This window comes from Nyctibius grandis, chromosome 1 (assembly GCF_013368605.1).
Source record: "Nyctibius grandis isolate bNycGra1 chromosome 1, bNycGra1.pri, whole genome shotgun sequence".
NCBI classification, from domain to species: Eukaryota; Metazoa; Chordata; class Aves; order Nyctibiiformes; family Nyctibiidae; genus Nyctibius; species Nyctibius grandis.
In genome coordinates, this window is record NC_090658.1 from 103,961,746 (window position 1) to 103,986,077 (window position 24,332).

The following is a 24,332-nucleotide window of genomic DNA, read 5'->3' on the forward strand; positions in this document are numbered from 1 at the left end:
TGCAGAGGAGCGAATCACACTTCCTCCTCAGACTGGTACCTTCCCAATTGTGGTGGGAAAAGAGGAGACCATGATTCCCATCTCCTCCTGTCTGCCTCTGGAGCGGAGAGCACCAGCAGAGCACTAGCTCTAGTCCTAGACAGCAGCACGGGCTTCACTCCCTGAACTGTAGTTCAAGCTGTAAAGAAACCTTTGAGCTTTTCCTTATCGTAATCAAATGTAAAAAATACACGTGTGTGGAATGAGATTTCTCAGGCTACGTGCCCATGCGCTTGTTCCTGCTGTGAGCTCGAGTTCCTAGAGTCGGGATAAAGCCTGACTGGGACTTGAGTCTCAGGTCATGTACTGATGTGCTGGTGTCCTACTGTGAGAGCGTTTCAAGTGTGGAGTTTAATCCCTCTCAGTGAAAGTGCTGAGGGAAGAGGTGGCCCAGGGGACAGACACTAACAGTGTCACTTCTTTTGAAATTATTGTATTTCTTCAGCTCTTGGTTTCAGTACTCGAACTTGCACATGGATGTGTGAGCATTGCTGCTTAGGGTGAGAGAGTTCATCCAGCTTCATGCTTGGACCTGGCGCTGCCAGTGAAAGCAAACGCTCCCTCCCTGCTGTGTGTGACCAAGTTAGTTAATTATGCAATGCACTAAGATGTCTTCTATATCTTCACTGCATTTTAAACCCCCAGGGCTTGTTTTCCATGGATTGGCTTAATGACTCAACTGATAAATAATTTAAAGTTGATTTATTTGCTTTTTTTCCCCCTCCTCTTCTGAGTAAATAAACAGGCCATCACAGTGTTTGTCTCAATGACTAGCAGTTAGTGTTGACAAATGGCTCAGATGCTATGTGAGATAATGGAGGCTGCTTGCAATTTGATTTTTGTCAGGCTAGCAAATAAGTGAAAGGGAGCCTAATAAACATTTTTTGGTCTTTTCATATTTTTTTTATTTCTGTTAAAAAGCTTTTAGTTCTATTTGATTAAAAATCTCAGCTTCTACAATCCCTTTATGCTTCCACGTTCTCTCTATGCCATAGTACTGAAGCATTTCACAGAATCACAGAATCACAGAATCACAGAATGTTAGGGATTGGAAGGGACCTCGAAAGATCATCTAGTCCAATCCCCCTGCCGGAGCAGGATTGCCTAGACCATATCACACAGGAACGCGTCCAGGCGGGTTTTGAATGTCTCCAGAGAAGGAGACTCCACAACCTCTCTGGGCAGCCTGTTCCAGTGTTCGGTCACCCTCACCGTAAAGAAGTTTTTCCTCATATTTATGTGGAACCTCCTGTGTTCCAGCTTGCACCCATTGCCCCTTGTCCTGTCAAGGGATGTCACTGAGAAGAGCCTGGCTCCATCCTCATGACACTTGCCCTTTACATATTTATAAACATTAATGAGGTCACCCCTCAGTCTCCTCTTCTCCAAGCTAAAGAGACCCAGCTCCCTCAGCCTCTCCTCATAAGGGAGATGTTCCACTCCCTTAATCATCTTTGTGGCTCTGCGCTGGACTCTCTCTAGCAGTTCCCTGTCCTTCTTGAACTGAGGGGCCCAGAACTGGACACAATACTCCAGATGCGGCCTCACCAGGGCAGAGTAGAGGGGGAGGAGAACCTCTCTTGACCTGCTAACCACACCCCTTCTAATACACCCCAGGATGCCATTGGCCTTCTTGGCCACAAGGGCACATTGCTGGCTCATGGTCATCCTGCTGTCCACTAGGACCCCCAGGTCCCTTTCCCCTACGCTGCTCTGCAGCAGGTCTGCCCCCAACTTGTACTGGTACATGGGGTTGTTCTTGCCCAGATGCAGGACTCTACACTTGCCCTTGTTATATTTCATTAAATTTCTCCCCGCCCAACTCTCCAGCCTGTCCAGGTCCCTCTGAATGGCTGCGCAGCCTTCCGGCGCGTCAGCCACTCCTCCCAGTTTTGTGTCATCAGCGAACTTGCTGACAGTGCACTCTAATCCCTCATCCAAGTCATTAATGAATATATTGAATAGAACTGGTCCCAGTACTGACCCTTGCAGGACTCCGCTAGACACAGACCTCCAACTGGACTCTGTCCCATTGATCACCACTCTCTGGCTTCTTTCCTTCAGCCAGTTCACAATCCACCTCACTACCCAATCATCCAGACCACACTTCCCCAGTTTAGCTGCGAGGATGCTGTGGGAGACCGTGTCAAATGCTTTACTGAAATCGAGATAGACCACATCCACAGCTTTACCATCATCTATCCACCGGGTTACGTCCTCATAAAAGGCTATCAAGTTGGTTGAGCATGACTTCCCCTTGGTGAAGCCATGCTGAGTGCCCCTAATGATCCCCCTATCCTTGATGTGCCTAGAGACAGCACCAAGGACAAGTTGTTCCATCACCTTTCTGGGGATGGAGGTGAGGCTGACCGGTCTATAGTTCCCCGGGTCCTCCTTCCTGCCCTTTTTGAAGACTGGAGTGACATTCGCTTTCCTCCAGTCCTCAGGCACCTCTCCCGTTGCCCACGACTTAGCAAAGATGATGGAGAGTGGCCTAGCAATGACTTCCGCCAGCTCCCTCAGCACCCGCGGGTGCATCCCATCAGGGCCCATGGATTTATGGACGTCCAGGTTGCTTAATTGGTCCCTGACCCAGCCCTCATCTACCAAGACAGATTCCTCCTCTATCCTGACTTCTTCTGAGGCCTCAGGGGTCCGGGGCTCCTCAGGACAGCCTCCAGCAGTATAGACAGAGGCAAAGAAGGCATTCAGTAACTCCGCCTTCTTTTTATCCTCTGTCTCCAGGGCCCCCACCTCATTCATCAGTGGGCCTACATTGCCTCTAGTGTTGGCTTTACCTGCAATGTATTTGAAGAAGCCCTTTCTGTTGTCCTTGACCTCTCTTGCAAGGTTTAATTCCAAGGAGGCCTTAGCTTTCCTAGTTGCCTCCCTACATCCTCTGACAACAGACTTATATTCCTCCCAAGTGGCCAGCCCCTCCTTCCATGATCTGTACACCCTCCTCTTCCACTTGAGTTTGCCCAGCAGTTCCCTGTTTAACCATGCAGGTCTCCTGGTACCCTTCCTTGACTTCCTACTTGTTGGGATGCTCTGATCTTGAGCTCGGAAGAAGCAGTCCTTGAATGCTAACCAACTATCTTGGGCCCCTAGCAATTGCTTGAAAAGGCCAAAGTTGGCCCTCCTGAAGTCCAGGGTTGCGATTCTGCTAGCTATTCTGTTCCTGCCACATGAGATCCTGAACACTACCATCTCATGGTCACTACAACCAAGGCTGCCCTCAACCTTCACCTCTTCAACCAGACCCTCCTTGTTAGTGAGGATAAGATCCAGCAGCGCTCCTCTCCTAGTTGGCTCATCCACCATTTGCATCAGAAAGTTATCATCAATGCACTGGAGGAACCTCCTGGACTGAGGATGGCTGGCTGAGTAGGCCTCCCATGCACTTCAGTGCTCCTACTACTGATGTACTTTGTGAGATGAGACAGTGTGATTGTATGTAGTACCTTTGTTGTATTACTGATTTATGTGTCTTTGTTATGTATTTAAGAATTCCCTCTTTTTTTTTTTTCCTTTTAGATAGTTCTAGAATACCAAGTGTAAAGTCTTTTGATCTTCGTGCAGTTAGCAGGCAGCTGTCTGCTGATGGTCTTGGTAGTTCAGAGATGCTTAGCTTCTGTTTTCCATTCTCAGTACTACTTTTCTTTTTGTTTAAATCTATTTGTCATTGTCTAATAATCTTTCCAATTTCAATAAGCTGGATTTGAGTCTTAAAATTTTGGAGTTCTCCCAATCTGAAGACATTTATATCATTAGAAAAGATCCCATTTTTTTGTTTATTGCCTTTTCCAAATCTGTAATAAATGCAGAATGCATTGATGATTTCTGGAAAACCACACCATTCTTCTCACATTGGAAGGCAGCCAAGATTCAAGACTTTTATTATTCTGTAAGTAATTTTTCAGGCTACAAAAGGATTACACACTGTAACCTAGTTATTTTTACTCAACTTTTGGACATATATGTCAGTTTTCCCTCTGTTTACCTATATATATATACACACACACCCCCTTTTTTGTTTTTAACTTGGAGGAGTCCAGACAATTATGGAGGAATTTGATTTATCATTGCAGAAATTATGGGAATTTCACGTTATATTCTCAGTATCTTTCCCAGTATTTTAGGCTTTTTTTTTGTTTTAATTTATGCTTTCCAGTTACTCCCAGTAGAACTAATCAGAGCTACATCAGTAATTTCTCAAGCTTCTTCATTTGTTTCTTGCAAGTAATCTGGAGAATGGTGATGTACTTAGTGTAAGTTTTTGTAAGCAGCTTTTTTTCTCCGATATCTTCTTCGTGAATTTGTAGTAAGATGATGGTAGTTGGCTATGTAAGCTGCGTGTAGGTGGATGTGCTTAGGTGTCCTGTGCAGCTATATAATTTTTTCTTTGAGGCTTCTTCCTGTGGTGGAATGTGCTAATTTTTCTGTAAATGACGCTGAGGGGAAAGGAACAACAAATTGTCTTAAAGACTAGGTCCTTGCTCAGTAGAGAGTTTATTCAGATACTTAGCCATTGCAGTGGCATGCCTAGTCTCACTGCTTCCCTGATTCTGGTCGTCCATGAACATGTACATTATTGTCTGATTTGTAACAAAACTCTCTTTTCTTTCTGATAGCTACTATGTCTGTTGTTTTGTTTGTTATCCTGATTTTCCAGCCGTTGCTTGGGTAGGGCTTCTGTCTTGCTGAGGAAACATTTCTGGCATAGCAAACTTTGATAGTATGTGTCTGTTTATTTGTTGGCATTGGGCATTTAGATTACTAGCCTGCTGGTACCGAAGTAAATTATATCTCATAATGTTCATGTGAAAAAGGCTCAACGTCGCACTTTTTTTTTTTCTCTTTTTTTCTTTTTTCCTTTTTTCCCCCTTTTTCTTTTTTAAAATGACTTTATAGCATTATTCCATCATCTAACAGCGTCTATGGTACTTAGAATCATAGAATCATTTAGGTTGGAAAAGACCCTTAAGATCATCGAGTCCAGCCATAAACCTAGCACTGCCAAGTCCACCACTAAACCATGTCCCTAAGCACTCTATCTACACATCTTTTAAATATCTCCAGGGGTGGTGACTCTACCACTTCCCTGGGCAGCCTGTTCCACTGCTTGATAACCCTTTTGGTGAAGAAAGTTTTAGAAAAATAGGGGGATATCTGTCTATTGTAAGGCAGAATTTTCCTTTATTACCTAATGTTTTCTCGTTTTCTCCTGTTAAGATACATATTTGAATTATGTTGCTGTAGTTTTAGTTTCTTCTGCTTCTTTGTGACTTACCTGTTATGCTTTACTGTGTTTTATAATTATAAATCTTGGTTATTTTTAATATAAGTAATTCAAAGACACTACTATTTGCCTTCTTGAAATCCAGCACCACTTTTGACTTTTGAAATCTTAACTGCAGTAAGGTTTTCAGCTGTTTGGTGGCCTCATAGTGATGTTCTAAAACTTGAACAAGATGATGTCAGGAGTGCCTTCCTCGTTTTTAAAAACAAGTGATCCTAAATCTTGTCCAAAATACTGGCAGTACATTCTGTAATAATGCAGATGAGTAGCTGTTAAATTATATCTTGAAGCAATTAATCAAAGTAATGACTGAATGAAGAGGTCAAGATTTAACCTTTTAAAATTAGCAGTATATTTTTTTTTCTGATTTGGAAAGCACTAATGGCATTTTTATTAAATTTGGTTAACTACATAGATGTATTTCCCTTTTCACCCACTTCATTTTCCCCATGCTGAATGTTTCCTGATGGATACTGTTGGCTGCTTTATGAAGAGTGTTGTCCTTCATGATCTGACTGCTTCTTGTGCAAAGTTTGTGAACAGGAATTTTTGTGTGTCTGCTGATGTTTTTGGTATGATAACATTTTTATCTGCAAGTGGAGCTTTTTATCTCACCTCTTGGGACATTTTCACTTTTGACATCAGGGGAAAGCTATTTTTAGGTTCTAATTGGTATCACAGTTGCTGTTAGCATCGTTTTTGTCCAGGCCCAGAGGTCAGTAACAGGCCTGACTGTCCCAGCCCACCCCTCTGGGGCTCCCTCACCCTGCCCATGGCCCAGGACCTCATGTCAGCCTCACAGGCCATCAGCCCCTGCCCCAGTGATGCTGCAGAAGAGCCGGTCTCCAGCTCCCTGCAGCCCTGCCCTGCATGGCCATGAGCTGGGCCCACCTGTAGGCCCATGGCATGGGCCAGCCTCAGCCAGTACCCGGGGAGGCACCCAGTGCCAAGGGCTGGGGCTGCCCTGGTGCCCCCCAGCCACCCTGCTCCTGGCTGGGCTGGTGGGACGGGCCCTGGGTGCCAGGCCCTGCACTGCTGCCCCTCCATGGGGAGCCCCTGCTGCCCCCAGCACCCCAACCCCAGGGGGCCGCCGGCCTCCACTGCACCATGACAGGTCCATGCAGGCCCGTCTTTTGCTTCACCTAGTTTCTCTTCTTTAAATTGCCTTTTCACTAGTAATTAATTTCTTTCTTTGTAATTTTGTTCTCTCTCCTGGCCTCATTATACATGCATGGCAACTTTTCATATCGGAGTATGGTTTACACCTGCTTGGCTTTCTGTACTTTCCTGGCCAGTTGTGTTATATCACGTCCTGTTTAGTGTCGGCCTTTCTAGAAATTACGTAGTTGAAAAACTACTCTGTGAAAATAATTCATTTTAATGATGTGTTAAGACAGTGTTATTGATGCAGTTTCTGTGAACATAAAATTAATATTTTTATACAGCTTTGGTAAAGCTTGATTAAAATCTTCTGACAGGTATCTGCATTGCACTTTCTCAATTATGGATGTCTGTTTACTTGAGGAAAAAAAAAAGGCCTCTCGCTTCACGCTTTTGAGCTTTTAATCAGAAAGCAGTATGGAGAAGTTCAGATCAGTGATTTCGGTACAGATGAGCGTAGCAGTCAGCAGTCGTCGTGTCTGCTCAGGGAGCATAACTGCAATAAGTAGCTCTGGTTACTCTTTGGTGCTGTGCAAATAGTTATGAAATTCCTGAAGAAACTCTTGAATTAATCTTAAAATGTGATGGACTAAATACTTCTTAGTGTTGAGTTTATAGGGTTTTTTTGTTTGTTTGGTCCCTCTCCCCCCATTTCTGAGTGGACTAAATTGTAACACCAGTACAATATTTGGTTTAGGAGGTATAGATCTCAGAAAAGTGTTTAGAGAATATGAAGCATCAGAAGTCTTAGAGGGAAGATGAAGAATTGAGATAAAGGCACTGCCTTTATATGGGCCTTGATAGGAAGATCAAATGTGTGCTTTAAGATAATGGCTCTTATTATTAGCAGGGCTTAATTACTTCAGCCTTCAGCCTAACAACTCAGTGATGGGAAGGAAGAGCTGTAGAACAAGTTCATTGCATAACTTAAAAGGTACTGAGAAATGACTTCAACAGACAGTAAGGAGCTGGGAAGAGAGCTCTCTTAGGAGCTAGGAGAGCCTCGTGCTTCATGCGTATGTATCACTAGTTGGAAAAATAATTAGCTAATGTTTGGAAAATACTGTCATCCTTGGAAGAAATGCTCTGCAGTGTGTTGTTATGCTGATTTGATACCCACCCCTCAGACCACCCAGTATACAGAAAACTCCTTTGTTTGGTGCAACCAAGAAATGAAGACTGAGAAGTACTAAAGCCTTAATGCAAACTCAGTGACATTTAGCAGTAAGGGCATATGTAACAAGACCTTATAGAAAACAAAGGGCAAAATCCAGTCCTAAATCCTGCCTGAACTGGGATGTTCCATACAGCAGTCCAGGTTAGCTGCTTTCCACTGCTGCCAGCTTCTTTAGGCATCTGAATTTATGAGGAGCATCGGTGTTTTGACTTAAAAAGCCCTTGAGTATCTGTGACTTCTCAGAAATACTGCATTGTCGGGGGTTATGCTCTTGTCTTCTGCCTAGGGTTCACTGTATGCCAAGAGTCAGATAACAAACTGCCGGGATGTTTTCTTTGGTTTACTAACCAGGGAAACCTAATCCAAAACGGAATGCTGCTGCTGTGTGAATTTGCATAAGAATAGCAGTGATTTGAGTATTTCCCTGAGAATTGGATGTAATTTTAGGCCTCTCTGCTCTTCAGGGGTTTTGATTATCTGCAACCCAGAATGCCACAAGTTTTTGGATGTTTTGGTAGAAATGCAATGTTTTTCTCTTAAAACTGAGTTACTCTGTGAACATATAGGCGTAAGAAGGCTGAAAGGAAAGCAAGTTATGGATTGGTGTTCAGGAGAGGAAAGCGTAGGTTCTAGTCTTTGCCTCTAGGGCTGTAATAGCTTTTTGTTTGCTGGTGTTTGTATTCATACAAAATTCAAAGAATAGGGTGAAACCCTGGACTGAACTCTACTATATGGTAACTCTTCCACAAAGAACCAGAGCCAAAGCAATTCCACTAACATATTCAATATTGACAGAGGATGTAGATGTCTTAATTGAATGCACGGATAATGTCCTCCACTCCATTGAGAACAGAGGATCCACACAGTGATCTCTGATAGGAAACTATAAAAATTCCAGGAGAATCGGGCTGCAACAGGCAACTGGAGCAGTTTGCATGGAAACAACAGTGAGGATTTGGAAGACACCCATTATTTCTTTTCTCTGTAATATCTTCTAATCTGTCATTGAGATAAGAGGATGGGAACTCTGAGGAACTTGTTGGGGAACCACGAGCGCTGATTGCTCTTTGAGGGACTGGGAGCCCAGTGTGACAAGCAGGCTAGCAGAGAGCCTGCCCATGGGGCCCAGCCCCACAGGCTCCGAGCAGGGCAGGCCTAGGGGCAGTAGCCAGATTGAGTCAGCAATTCAGATCCCCTGGTGGTTAAGAGAACTGTCAAGGCTTCCCTTCAGCACGGGCTAATAAACACCTTGCTGCTGAATCTAGTTGCACACACTAAATCACTTATTCCCTCCCTGCCCTATACGTTGTCTTTCCTTTTTCCTCTCCATAGAGTGGTTATTTCCAATATTACTACATGTTCCATAAACAATGGGATGGAGACCACTTTGCAGCATCCTGTCACTCAGGAGGGAAAAGTTTATGGTCATTCGAGTTGTACAGGTGGATAGAAGATGCATTCGTTCTCTCTGTCTCTGTGGCTACTGATGTGCTTCCTTGCCTGTCACGGTCTCATGGCCCACTGTGACGGGGGAAGTCCATCCAGACCTGAAGGAGCTGCAGTGACTGCTGCAGGAGTTGACGTGGTTGTTGGCTAGTTAAGTACTGTGGATAGGAACCGCTGCTTATAGGCCCAGGATGTTTTAGTTTAGAGGAGAGGATTATCTGCTCGATGAGCTTCTTTGAGGCATGCTAGAGATGCGCAGTTGAAGTACGGAAGAGATTCTTGCAAGGTCTTGCACAGTCTCATGTAGAATTTGTTACTGACGGTCCTTGACTATTTTTTGTGCTTGAAGCAAATTGTCTTTTTTTTTTTTTTAATGATGTTTTGGCTTGCCACCCAGTGGTACAGATTTTCTGCATCTTGTCCTTGCCTCATTATACTAAAGCTTCTCGTAACTGTCAAAGAGTCTGTTGTTGCAAGGTCAGCTGGGGATCCAGTGATTTTGAAATTTATGAATATCCACTCACATGTCCCTGAATGTTGCCTTCGTGACCTTATGCCAAGTCAAATATCACTTGAGCTATTTTTGGTGGCTGTTATTTCAGCAACAAATTTCTACCTGAATCTCCAAGCAACAGCATTTCACCAGGACCGTGAAATTCCCCTATGGCTGTTGGATTTTCATCTGAAACTTACTTCCCTTCTTTTTAGAACCACATTTAGTATAGCAGAAATAGAAACAGGTTTAATGTTCCCAAGATTTTGATTTCTTTTACTGGCTGTTGCCTCCTCTGTTGTGGTATGTGGAAGTTAAGAAGGCACAGCTGTGTCTTCACAGATGGTATTAAAGTGCATAACCTAGTTAATCTTGCCAAGATACCAGCTGTCTGGTAACCTTTCCCTCCAGATGAACATCAGGGCTCACTCCAGACCAGTTGCTGCATCCTCTACCCACCTCAAGGATAGGTGAGTTAGTACAGCAGCAGTGTGGTGTAAACAGGCGAGCAATACAAGCAGTATGCTTTGGACTTAGCTGATGGGTTGGGTGTTCAGTTCAGGAGAGCAGTGTTTCAGGTGGTACTTGACCAAGGCAGCTGAAATGGCTCTTCCATGTCTATCTTGGAGGGAATGGTGTTGGCCAGTCATGTGCAGTGGGAGTCATGCTGACTTACTGGCAACAGGGTGTGACCATCCTTGCACACTGTAATCCAGTGAGACACAGGGCATGTGATCATTTCTGCTGTTCAGAACTACCGAGCCTCACAAGCACCACAGGTTCATGCAGCTCCTGCCTTCATCTGAAGGAACTGTAATTGCTATGGTGTTGCAAAACGGGCGAGTTGCTCTAGACTGAGATAAAACGAGAGCTTACAGTGCGTGAGCTAATCTGTATTAGCTGCCTTGTGTGTCTGCTTATGCTCAGTGGTGAAATGGGATGTAATGAACTCTTCTTTCAGTGAGCACTGTGCTTCTAGCCACATCAGACGTTTGCCTTAGAGTAATCATGATCTATCTGATACACTCCGTGTCTCCTCATTGCCTGCCCTGACTGTACTCGCCGTGTCTCGGGAAGGCAGCGTTTATTTTTCCAGAATGCAAGCAGACAACGTGATTGATGTTTGCAAGGATTAGAGGTAGGGAGTTTAGGGCAGTCGTTGCAGTACTTTGAAACCTGGATTAAAAAGTTAAAGTTACTCGTCGTGTGGTTACATCAATGCTAGTAAATTGTGATCAGGACCATGCTGTGATACTGATGCCCACTGCCATGGAGGAGCCTGCTTCTGTACTCTGAAATTCTCTTTTTCTCCAGATTGGGCCACAGGCAAACTCCATTGGGAATGGTGCATGACCCATGCTCACCACAAACTGTGCCTGAGAGTTGTCTGGGAGACGGACAACCAGCACGAGCTGAAAGCAAGCTAGAGATGGCTCTGTCTAAAACTTATCAGTATTGGGGATTTAATTCCAGTGCCGAGGAACACCAGGCTAGTGTTCAGTTTGCTAGGATAGATGTAGTCTGAAAGCCATCCTGAAAAGATTATTAAAAGTTTAGGTTTTTTGAATTACTAAGCTTTAGTAAGTATCATTATTGAATGTGGGCTTCTACTCATATTAATTAAGCAATCTAAATTCTGATGTCCTATTTTTAGGAGAATTCATGATGGTAAGATTGGAAAAATTGTATGTGCAGATTTAGAGCCAGAAAGTTTTGTTCGGACTACGAAGCTATGGGGAAAAATTCCAAGTAAATAAAAGTTTTATTTAGTTTGATTTCTGTTTGTTTGATGAAGTGTTCCATCTGCTTGAATAAGAAGCTTCTGATGCTTTGACCTCTTTATAAGTTGTTTTTTGCAATTATGAATTCAGTTTGTGTTTAAAATGGGTGTTTTTTAAGGGACTATTCCAGTACAAAGGATAAGCAAACTCGGAGAAATGATGTTTCAGGAAGGGCTGAAACAAAAAAAAATGGTGTAAATTTAAGATTTGATGCTATTACTACATGTTCCAACCAATGCTTAAATAATCAAGAAAGTTATATATGAGCAGTGAGAACAAGTTGGGTACTTGACTGAGAAACTGGCGTAAGATCATGACGCGTAGATTACACCAAAGGTGCTCGCTTTCTTCTCAGATTTAATGGCAAGGAGTATGCACTAATACTTGTACATATTTTTTTGTACAAGATTTTGATATTGTTAGTAATAGAAAAGTTACTTGAACGTTGAAATTTGTCAAGTCCACACTGGAGTAAGCTTAAGCGCAGTGGAAACATGCCTGCTAGTTCGGAGGAGAAAAGGGAATAATTAACAATCTGCAGCAGAGTTAAAAGTTGAAGCCTTACATATGATCCGTGTTTGCAGAATTGTCATGTAGTAAAAATTTGGGAGAATGTGAAATGGTTGCCAGTTGTATGCTGCTGTGGTCTGTCCTGTAGCCTTTGGCAGAGCTGACTGTGAAAAATGCAAAAGTAATTTTGCTTGGTTGTGTTGATGGAGTGTTGTATTCCTCATTTGTTTGTTCCAAGTAAGAGTTTGGGAAATGTGAAAAATATAATTCCCTTGGGCAAATCTTATTACTTCTAAAAATATCAATGATTTGTATGGAAGAGGATTTTTGAAGCCTTTTTTGTATGGAAGAAATTATTTTTGTTTTCTCAAAATTGAGGAAAATGGAAATTTTTTATTTTTCATAAAAATAGCTTATCCCCTTAAAGCAGAATAACTGTGATTTAAGGCTTCTTCAGAGAGCACTTACTTGTGTGCTTGTGTACACACAAACATGCTGTGGACACACAAACGTATGCTGCGGATGTGTAGCATTAAATTGTGATTTTTAAAATGGAGTGGCCATATATATTCCAAATATTCAATTGATTAGTTTGTGGAAAAAGGATTTTTCTCTTTCTTTAGAGCAAAAAAAAAATTTTTTGAAATCTCAAAATGGCATTTGTAGATTGAAAAAAAAAAAAAGACTAACTTTAATAATATTTGGAAACTGCAAAAAAAAATAATCAGCCAGCCTGTCACTGGTACTCAGGAACTGACAGTCACTCTTACACAGAGACACAGGATGAGACATGAAAATGACTGTCATCAACAAAGTTTTGACAGCCTGTTGGAAATCCCTTAGTAGCCCATAAATGTTTTCAGCCACCAAGCCTGAGGGGCTGTGACCTTTCCAAAGTGACATGGGAACGTGCCTTGGATTCCAGTGAATGGTAGGGAGCATGGGCACCCCTGAAGCGCAGCTGCTCTTGCTCTCTGCAGGGCTGTGATCATCACCTCACACTCTCATTAGTGGGATGCTCCAACTTTTGATGTGGTTTTATGATGTGGCTGAGTGCCACATAAACAGTGTTTTCAACGGTGTAGAGATGAGTACATGCTGACAGTTTTGGATGGATTTATTTTTAGTGAGATCTGGAATAGACGTATTAAACTGCAGAAATGGTGTGAGTCAGTGCTTTGTGGTCTGCAATGGTTGGTATCTTTGGGGAATCAGTGTGCTGTCTCACTGTGCACATGCAGTGCATCAGGACCACAGATGAGAACAACTGAGCAAATGTCACACTCTTATTTTTTTCTACGTGATGAAGTTACACTTTTGGACGGATAAGTGCTCTGTTTTATGACTGATCCACTCTTAAAGAAAGGTGGCCAGACAAGTGTGTATGCTACAAACGTGTTGTCAGTAGGCATAGCTGAAAAAGGATCTAGAAGGAATTGTCTCATGGTTGGATGGGTTTTGGTTTTGGTTTTGTTTTTTTTTTTTAATACTGCTTGTATGTTAATACAAGAGTTTGTTCCCTATGCCATGGTTGTTGGTTTTGTATGTGCTTAGTGTATCTTGATTTGTGAGGTGTATGTGCCTGGCTTGATTGCTGACATTTCTTTTTCTTATTTTAGATGCGTGATAACTATTTTATGTGTGTTTTCTAGTTACTATTTTTACTTGTTTGGTGTCATTGCTTTGCAGCTGGTATATTGCAACAAGTATAGTACATTGTAACATATTTGTCTAATTCAGCTATAGGATATACAGATTTTCTTTACATTAACTTTGGTCTGGATACCTAATTTTAGGTTCTGACTAACTTGTTAATTTGTCTTAGATAAGGTTGTGCATTGGTCCCCAGTTACATCTTTCCTGAAAACTTCGATTGCTCGCATTACCTTTTGGCAAGTTAGGCTAGCTCAAGGGCGAACAGCCACCGTAAATAATAAGAGATGAGATGCAGAGTGGAATTGGGTTGCTGCTCAGTCATTGTTTTCACTGTGATATGAAGATGATGAGTTAGCAGCTCATGAGTTGCACTGGTTTGCATTGTACCCTCTGACAGACTAGACAAGTTGAGTAATAAGCATCAGCCCCCCTAGAAGAAAAGATTTTAATGCACAGAACGTTGATTAGGGTTAACACTAATTTCAGCTTCAGTTCACTCTGTGGTAGAGGCAAGGGGAAAAAGAAAGGTGACCAAAGAGCATGTTGCATATCACTACATCAAAAATGTATAATATAATGGTGTCGAGATTTTGGGCTGAGGAAGATGAATTTAGATCATATGCAGAAACATCCGAATCTCCGGCTCTAGATGCTGCTGGTTGATTTACTGACTTCGGGAAAGTTTTTGTACTAATCTTCAGGGCAACTGAACCCTGTACTTAGATGGAATTGCCAGCACTGTTTGAATAATGTAAAGATGTAGCAAAATCAGAAGGAAATGAAAATGTAAATAAACAGTAGATAAAAAGTATTGCTTTTCCAGCAAAATAGAATGTGTTTAAAAGACCAAAAAAGCCGAAAAAGATCTGAAAGCTGTACTGAATACATAGATCTGAGCTCAGAATAGTTTGCTATGCTGAAAATCTTGGTATTTACTGTGGAGTATTTAGTATAGTTATAGAGCTGTATGTAGCAGTTAGAAGCAAACTCACAGGCTAATAAATAATAATTAAAAAATCAAGCTGGCATTTTATTACAATGACATTTCTTACTGATTGACAGCAATCATTAACTGAAGTATAATAGGCTGGTAAAGCTGGACAGCTTGCATAGGTATTTGTAAACGAAGGAACTAAGAAAGGTAGGATAGATAACAATTTTAAACACACAAATAATTTTCACCTTAAAATAAGGACAGTACAAAAATAAGTAAACACATTTACATTCATTTATCCAAGGCCACCTCTTCATGAACAGAAGGAAGCAGAGACAATAGTATACAGGAATAATACAGCTTAAATTCTCTCACACCTATTCCAAACAGGAACTAGAAAGTTTATTTAGCTTCTGTTCGCTTAAAGTCTTTCCAGCCTCAGATCAGGGAGAGGAACCGAACCCGTCAAACTTTAAGCCATCAAATCCAACACTCTACCATGCTACTATTGAAAAAACATACACATTTATAAAAATAAAGCTAAGGAACTGTACAGCCTGTGGTCCTGATTCTGACATTTATAACAAACAGGATATAGACAAAATTATGGTCTATGAGGTGAGACTGGCCACAGGCAAGAGTTAGGCCATATGTTCAGTTTACAAACCTGGGATCTAAGCTTCTCCTTTTAACAAGATTAGCTAGGCAAATCTGAGATTATTGGAGTTTACTATTTTTAACTGTTGCAAAGACCACGTGAAAAAGTAAAGAAAGACAATGACATTTTGTGACAGAAAAATTAAATACAAGAACCATTTAAAAAAAAAAATTAACAACTAAAAACCCCCAAATACCTAGTAAGACCAGCCTACTAATTAGGGAACAACTTACACAGCTAGACCAGAGAGACTTAGTCATTACCCATTAGAAACAGAACACGCAAAGGCTTAAAAATTTACTTTTATCATACACAATATATTGCAGCAGATATCCATAAACTCCAGCTGTTCATCAGCATGACAGAGGACATCAGATTATAAATCTAACAATTCAAGATACAGATGTGTTTTTGAAGTGGTATTTCTGAACCTTTGTAAATAGATGAAGCAGCTTCCATTTTTGTGAGCAGCTCTGACGACATGGTGTTAGTGTACTGAAGGATCATCATTTACATTTCCTCAAGGCTTCTCTTGATAGCTTCTTCCAATTCTGCATCTTGCTCTGTATAAATACAAAAAACCTGATTATAATCGCAAACCATTGTTGATAACTAGTCATAAATACAGCTACATTAATATTACTACATAAAGCAACAAGTTACTTCTGTGGGCAATGTCAATAGACTGCAAAAATGGCAGAGAAACAGAACGAAAATATTTTCCCTCCTGCTGTCTTATGTTATCTTTTCAACACTTCAAAACATAGGAACAACCTCTACAGCCTTCCACTGTATTAACTAGGGACAGCCCAATGACTAAAGAGTGTAACGTAACTACATATTTACTGGTCAAAATAATAGGAAGATTAGAACCCATCTGTATGTACCAAGAAAAAGAAATAAAGTATTAAACCAAAAAAGACAGCCACATAAAACAAGCAGAGAGGTTTCAGTATTTTCATTCCAGTTCCTTATCAATAGATATTCCCATAACTACATTCTAACTTGGCACTACTGTTGTCACTCTTACTAGGAAGGCCAGATAGAAGTAGAGAAAAAGTCGTATCAACAGTAAGAACACTCTAGATCAGGGCTGGAACATTTTTATGGTGGGCAAGAAGCCTGCATTGCACTCATCTGACTTGGTAACAACCTCTCTTAAACACCTTTTATAATACTCAGAATAGAAACCCCGTTTCTGCATTACATTGAGGTTGTTAAGGCACTTGTTCTGGTGTTAGTGAATTAGATATCATAAGTAAGACAAGGTTTATATGTACAGTAAATATTAATACTAATGGTATAGTTGGAAAAATTAAAGCAGCTTTCAGACACACTGTCATTCTTGAATTATTCGTCATCTGCTTTAGGAGGACTCAAGCACATCCTATAAGAAAAGCTGTCCTTATGACAAAGGAAACAGAATAATTATATATGTTAACATAACAGATTTTAAAACTGTAATTATTGTTGCGCTGTTTTATGCAAGGCCTAGTTTTGGAACAGAAAAAGCATTAATGAATGCACTCTTATGTCAGCAGAGCCATATTCATTCACCTGAACTTTCTTGCAACATCCGATACTACTGATAAAGAGATAAGTTAGTTTCTGAAAGGAAAACATTACGTGGTCACAGAAACAAAAACATTTTGAAACCAAAATAAAGCAGAAAGCCACTTGCAGACAACTGCTTGCATTAAAATGTGTTGTCAGTTAGCTACTAAGCATGTGCAAGAATCAAATAAGGTCCAAACTGTGACTCTGCTGCTAATGGCATGCAGTTTGCTCCACAGTGATACCTGGATTGTCCTCTATTCCCTGGAGCTCCTGAAGCAGGTTTTTCTGCCTCCTACACTTGCTTTTTGCTTTCTCCTCTTCCAGCAGTTGCTAGTGCTTTTTCCTTTTTACCCCCTTCTGGGGTTGATCTTGCCTCCTCCCTCCCTCTTGCCCCACGCCAGGGCTGCCAGTAACCATGCAGGCAGCCAGCGAACACAGCTGAAGCCAGGCTGCTCCATAAGGTCAGATGACTTAAGCACTGCAGCATCAGAACTGGGAACCTCCTGCACGCACCAAATACCACGGCTATCCCTGATGGCAATAGCCAGTGCTAGGGGGACCTGAGCACTGCAAACCTGCAGTACTGGAGATTAATATGCTGGACATTTAATAACAATATTTAGTAACAGTTGGTAAATTTATAAATGAGTAAATTCTGGGAATATAAGATTCAGTTATCAGTTTTATCACTGACCTTGTACAAGATATTTATTGATTTTTTTTTTTTTTAGTTCATTTTATTTCCATCAGGTGGAAGGGCAGAGTCAAGCCTTTAAACAATAAATTATGTTCCAAGTGCACTGTAGTCTGTCACCAGCAATTAATGACTACGTTGTATTACCACCACCACGAAGCACAACAGCGCAATGATGAAACCAATTTCAAATAAGGTAAGATACGATGTGAGCAGACAGCTGTACTGCTGATTCAAACTTGTGCATAAATCTACAGCTCTTTTAGGAGACCAGAGTGCTTTGTCAAGATATAATACCCAGTTTTGAACTATTTATTCAGAAGTTCAACTATTTAGTCAGTAGTTCTACTCTCAGTCAACACAGTCATATTAAACTGCTACAACATGAGCTCAGTCAAGCCTTTAATTGCACAATACCCTGTGGTGCACCAACAAAGCAGATTTGAGTCTGCTGGCATACTTTTCAGGTTAGGAAATTATTTTTTCTTTATAACTTAGCACAATGTTCTTAACTACTCAAGATTCCCCAGCATATTTTAGAGATTATTCCCAAGAGGTCGCTTGCCATGCAACTGACTGTAAGTCTAGTTTCTGTATCTTCCATAATTAATAGCACTCCTGAACACAGGTAAGTAAAAATTAACAGACCTTCCTGTTTCTTTGTTTCTTCTAAGCTCCTCTTCACTGTTAGTTTGAGATCTTCACCCTCTTCACTATCTGAACCTTAAATGCACAAAAGAAACATAAATTACACATTGCTTCTAATAAAAAAAAGTTAACAGTCCCCTCTTGCATTTCTCTTACTGTAACAACATTGTAGGTTGGATTTGAAGAAATACAGTTGTTATAACCTGAAAATCAAGATAAAAATACATTATAGTGGTAGTTTAAGACACTAACTCAAGGGAGAGTTATTTTTCAGCTACCTCCTTTCCTTTCTCCCCAAAATCTGGAGGCAGACTGCTTCAATTTTATATTATCTTAAAGTGGTAACAAGAAACAATAGGTGCAGATGCTGCTGTTAGTGTCTACTGCATTTGCTTTTTTGTAATAGTTATTAAAAAAAAAAAGATATTACTCACTTCCTACAAAATCTATCAAGAATTTATTAATGGGAGGAAGTGCTATAGCGTGTCTTGCCTACACATGACCTTAGCTGTATTTTGTTGCCTAAATGCTCCCTTTGAACAATGGAGTGCAACAACTCAATCGAGCAGGGCAATTCAGCAGATGTTCAAGTCTCACAGAAGGAAAAAGTCAACATGCTTAGTTTAATCTGCTAACTCATCCTAGCCAAGCCCACCCAAAACTCCATCACCTTTCCCTTTCTAAATAACACTCTTCATGAGGCTGGTTTTCAGCTCCAGGATGACAGCTCTATTTTGAAGTGTCTAGTAGGGACTAATGTACCTAAGGCTTTTTTTTTTTTTCATTTGTTTTAAACAGTCTCAGTAAACTACAGGTTAAAAAATAAACAAGTCGATGAGTCACATCATGTATTCATCCTCCTGCTACAGGCTATTGCTATTTTGGGAGATGGTCTCTGTAGTGAGGCCTTCTAGTATCTGCAATCAACTAGGTCTCCTACAGTCATATCAACAGAAGCACTTCCCTTAAAGTCATCGCATTTGTCAGTAAACGAATGTACTTCCGATTATGTTTACTGGCAAAGAACATTCTGATATGGACACCTGATTTACTGACTGTGTGACTTCTGGCATTTTAAATGACCCAAGTTAGGTATTCAAAGAGACAGGTACACTTTCTAAAATTTGTTTTCAAACCTCTGACACCTATACCTTGTTTGAACAGCAACGTTGCTCACTTTCTTAATTCCAGGAATACAAACTCCAACAGCTGGTATCAAACAGAGATCAGGAGCCCACAAAGATGCCAGAAATAGTTGGATATACATTGCAGTTAAAATGGTCTTTCTTCAGTCACTTGGCAGACTGATTGTGAATCCTTTTTGGAGCTGCCTACTACTCTGGGCAGAGAGATACTATTTTTTACATCTTCCAAAGCAAACAAAGCAAAAGAAAGAAAAATCCACGCAACCCAAACAAATGTCATTACAATCACTTATGGAAGGGAGGAAAAAGTGCAAAGAAAAGGCTTTGCACAAGTGGCTTCTCCCTTATTAATCATCCTTTTAATCTTCCAGCCCAGAAGACATCTCAGACTGCTCTAAGAAGTTCTGTACCTGTTAGAGGTGTAACAGTTGAAGCAATCACTCCCTAACTAATTTGTTATCATAAGTATAATGGAAGAATTGACATCTTGAGAGAAGTAATAAGACATAGTACCAGGGAGTCTCTGGTTTGCTTCCGTTTCAAATAAAAATGCATTAAGAGCACTTTCCTGGAGGTTTGTGGGGTTTTTTTAAGCAACTTGACAGAAGATGCTGGCAAACGGGCAAGGCAATATTCTTGTGATTGGCATCTTGCATAGATGGTTAAACAGCAGAGGATCGGAGTATTCAGAAATTCAGCAGTTTCTTTCAGATATGATCTAAAGAAGTCAACTTTCCTGGAACTGGTTATAGAGTCAGTTAGCCTTCCCCACAGAAGAAGCCATGACGGCAACCCACTGACACCGTTAGAGGACACCACTTTCCTGCTTACTCCTGGCTGCCTCGACCCAGGCACCAGGCTAACTTGACACTCATCTTTCAGAATGCAGCAGATCAGCAGCTAAGTTGACTTTACTGTCAACTAGGACAGTTATGAATGCTAAAACAGGATTTGTACATAGAATTATTATTTTAGGTCATTAAGAAAAAGTTTAGGATTCATCTTTTGTATTAATGCAGGCCTCATCTTGCTGAAATGTTTTGTTAATCACACCACCTTAATTACACCACTGTAATAACATGGGGTACACATTCATACTGGAACAGCGGTATATGCAAACTGGCATGCAAAGCGTTTAAACATTTTAGAACAAGCTGCCTGCCCCATGATTTATCACTGCACCTGATACACAATAACTAAATACCACTTGATAGTTACAACATCACAGGGAACAGGTTTGCTTAAAGCGAAGTTGAAGAAACACCATTCCACTGCCAGAAACTGTAAAACTTGAAAACAATTAGTACTGATGATCTTCTGTTAGTTTGAGGGGGAAAAAAAAAATCAGCTCAGAGTCAAATGCACTTATGAAGCATGTTATAAGTCTCACGAGCTACACTCTGCCTTCACTCATCTGGTGAAGGCTCACGAGCTACACTCTGCCTTCACTGGTCATTATTTGCAAGACTTCTCTCCCCTCTAACTGTATTAATGTACATTCAACTTCCCATGAATGCAGTTGCTGGATTCTCTGAAATCTTTGAGTTGGTGCAAGTTAACCTGTTAAGAGGCTAACGAAGAGCCAAATCTTATTTAGGAGCTTTTCATGCAAAGGCTTGTCAGTATCTGAAATTATACTGAGACTTTCCTTATCCAAAACCAAGAACATGGTTACGCTTGTCCTCAGTGTTCCCCCCTGCCCTCACCCTCCCGAAACCTACACAGAGCAAAGATGAGGATTTTAGGATGTTCTGATATGGCTTTATGGGAATCAGGAATTAGGCTGGAACAGTCAGCAGAAAAGCCATCTGCAGGCAAAAATCCTAGGCAGAAATGCTCCCACAAATAAGGGGGTGGGGGGCAGGAATTCAGCTTCCTTTAGGGGCTAGACAGCAAGAACTATTAGTGTGGAACTCATCATTTGCCAACTGAAGAGAAGAAAAGGCCAACTGACTGAACACCTGCATTTTCAAGTCAGAAGAGACCAGCCTGCTTTTCCACGTGGGACAGGTCATTGTGCTTGATCTTGTGCTCGATCTTATGTTCCTCATACTGTGTCTGTACCCTGTGACTGAACTCTGCTCTCAAGGAGATCTTGGATTCCAGTTAACAATATACTCCATGCAAATATCACTGAATGGCTGAGGTTGGAAGGGACTGCTGGAGGTCATCTTGTCCAGCCCCCCTGCTCAAGCAGAATCACCTAGAGCCAGCTGCTCAAGACTATGTCCAGACAGCTTCTGAGTATTCTGGGGAGCTCAGAACTTGACAGTTACAGCCTTAGCAGCGCTGAGAAAAGGGAAAGGACCACCTCCCTCAACCTGACGGCAACAGTACTCCTAAGGTAGTCCAGGGTACCATTGGCCTTCCTAGCCATGAGAGCATATTGCTGGCTCATGGTCAACTTGGTGTGCACCAGGACCCCCAGGTCCTTTTCTGCAAAGCTGTTTTCCAGCTGTTTGACCCCCTGCTCAGTATATATTATCATAGAATCACAGAATTGTTAAGGTTGGAAAAGACCTAAAAGATCATCAAGTCCAACCATCGACCCAATGCCACCATGCCCGCTAAACCATGTCCTGAAGCATCACACCTAGACATTTTTTGGACACCTCCAGGGATGGTGACCCCACCACCTCCCTGGGCAGCCTGCTCCAATGCCTAATGAGTCTTTCAGTGAAGAAATTCTTCCTAAGATCCAGCCTGAACCTCCCCTGGCATAACTTGAGGCCATTTCCTCTTTTCCTGTCGCTGGTTACCTGGGAGAATAGACCAACCCCCACGTCACCACAACCTCCTATCAGGTAGTTGTAGAGGGCGATAAGGTCTCCCCTCATCCTCCTTTTCTCCGGGCTAAACAACCCCAGTTCCCTCAGCTGCTCCTCATAAGACACGTGTTCCAGACCCTTCACCAGCTTTGTTGCCCTTCTTTGGACATGCTCCAGCAGCTCAATGTCCTTCTTGTAGTGAGGAGCGCAGAACTGAACACAGTATTCAAAGTGCAGCCTCACCAGTGCTGAGTAGAGGGGAACAATCACTTCCCTCATCCTCCTGGCCATGCTATTTCTGATACAGGCCAGGATGCCGTTGACCTTCTAGGCCACCTGGGCACACTGCTGGCTCATGTTCAGCCGGCTATGGACCAACTCCCCCAGGTCTTTTTCTGCCAGGCAGCTTTCCAGCCACTCTGCCCCAAGCTTGTAGCATTGCATGGGGTTGTTGTGACCAAAGTGCAGGACCCGGCACTTGGCCTTGTTGAACTTCATATAGTTAGCTTCAGCCCATCGATCCAGCCTGTCCAGATCTCTCTGTAGAGCCTTCCTACTCTCAGGCAGATCAACACTCCCACCCACCTTGGTGTCATCTGCAAACTTACTGAGGGTGCACTCAATCCCCTCGTCCAGATCATCAATAAAGATATTAAACAGTACTGGCCCCAAGACTGAGCCCTGGGGGACACCACTGGTCACTGGCCGCCAACTGGATTTAACTTCATTCACTACTACTCTCTGGGCTTGGCTGTCCAGCCAGTTTTTTACCCAGCGAACAGTACTCTTGTCCAAGCCACGAGCTGCCAGCTTCTCCAGGAGAATACTGTGGGAGACTGTGTCAAAGGCTTTACTGAAGTCTAAGTAGACCACATCCACAGCCTTTCCCTCATCCACTAGGCAGGTCACCTGGTCATAGAAGGAGATCAGGTTGCTCAGGCAGGTTCATGCTCTTCATGAACCCATGCTGCCTGGGCCCGATCCCGTGGTTGTCCTGGACATGCCATGTGATTGCGCTCAGGATGATCTGCTCCATCACCTTCCCTGGCACCGAGGTCAGACTGACAGGCCTGCAGCTCCCGGGATCCTCCTTCCGGCCCTTCTCAGGTGGATCCCATCCAGCCCCATAGACTTGTCCATGTCTAGGTGGAGCAGCAGGTCGCCAACCGCTTCCTCCTGGATGATGGCGGGATTATTCTGTTCCCCATTCCTGTCATCCAGCTCAGGGGGCTGGGTGCCCTAGGGATAACTGGTCTGACTGTTAAAGACTGAGGCAAAGGCGGCATTAAGTATCTCTGCCTTTTCCTCATCCTTGGTGACAATGTTTCCCCCCACATCCAGTAAAGGGTGGAGATTCTCCTTGGTCCTCCTTTTGTTGTCAATGTATTTGTAAAAACATTTTTTGTTATCTTATACGACAGTGGCCAGAGTGAGTTCTAGCTGGGCTTTCGCCTTTCTAATTTTCTCTCTGCACGCCCTGACAGCATCCTTGTACTCTTCCCGAGCTGCCTGTCCCTTCTTCCAAAGGTGGTAAACTCTCTTCTTATTCCCGAGTTCTAGCCAAAGCTCTCTGTTCAGCCAGGCCGGTCCTCTTCCCCACTGGCTCGTCTTACAGCACATTGGGACAGCCTGCTCCTGTGCCTTTAAGATTACCTCCTTGAAGAACGTCCAGTCTTCCTGGACCCCTTTGCCCTTCAGGACTGTCTCCCAAGGGACTCTCTCAACCAGCATCCTGAACAGGCCAAAGTCCACCCTCCAGAAATCCAAGGTAGCGGTTTTGCTGACCCCTTTTTCCTTACCTCACCAAGAAGCAAAAACTTTTATCATTTCGTGATCGCTATGCCCAAGATGGCCTCCGACCTCCACATCTCCCACCAGTCCTTCTCTGTTTGTAAACAGCAGGTCTAGCAGGGCACCTCCCCTGGTAGGCTCACTTACCAGCTGCATCAGGAAGTTATCTTCCGCGCACTCCAGGAACCTCCTGGACTGTTTTCTCTCTGCTCTGTTGTATTCCCAGCAGACATCTGGTAAGTTGAAGTCGCCCACAAGGACAAGTGCTAGCGATCACGAAACTTCTCCCAGCCGCTTACAGAATGGTTCATCTGCCTCTTCCTCCTGGTTGGGTGGTCTATAACAGACTCCCACCAGGATATCTCCCTTGTTAGCTTCTCCCTGATCTTTACCCATAAGCACTCGCCGTTATCATCCCCATCACTGAGCTCTATACAATCGAAGCACTCCCTAACATACAGGGCCACCCCACCGCCTCTCCTTCCTTGCCTATCCCTTCTGAAGAGCTTATAGCCATTCATGGTAGCACTCCAGTCATGAGACTCATCCCACCATGTTTCCGTGATGGTGAC

General features: G+C 42.5%; 1 protein-coding gene and 1 long non-coding RNA gene across 3 annotated transcripts in view; one reads left to right on the forward strand and one right to left on the reverse strand.

Moving 5' to 3' along the window:
• The first annotated feature begins 10,011 nt into the window (after positions 1 to 10,011).
• Positions 10,012 to 19,758, forward strand: LOC137662972 (uncharacterized). Its single transcript, XR_011048085.1, has 3 exons — positions 10,012 to 10,088; positions 17,446 to 17,604; positions 19,573 to 19,758. It is a non-coding gene; the product is annotated as an uncharacterized lncRNA (long non-coding RNA).
• LOC137662948 (E3 SUMO-protein ligase ZNF451-like) overlaps positions 14,880 to 24,332 on the reverse strand; it is a 64,269-nt gene continuing 54,816 nt past the window's right edge. For both annotated transcript variants that reach the window (XM_068399745.1, XM_068399715.1), the window contains 2 exons: positions 18,057 to 18,131; positions 14,880 to 15,720 (listed from right to left, as the gene is read on the reverse strand). In XM_068399745.1, the coding sequence (XP_068255846.1) occupies positions 15,668 to 15,720; positions 18,057 to 18,131 (128 nt within the window). In that variant the 3' untranslated portion in view covers positions 14,880 to 15,667. The remainder of the gene's footprint in view (positions 15,721 to 18,056; positions 18,132 to 24,332) is intronic.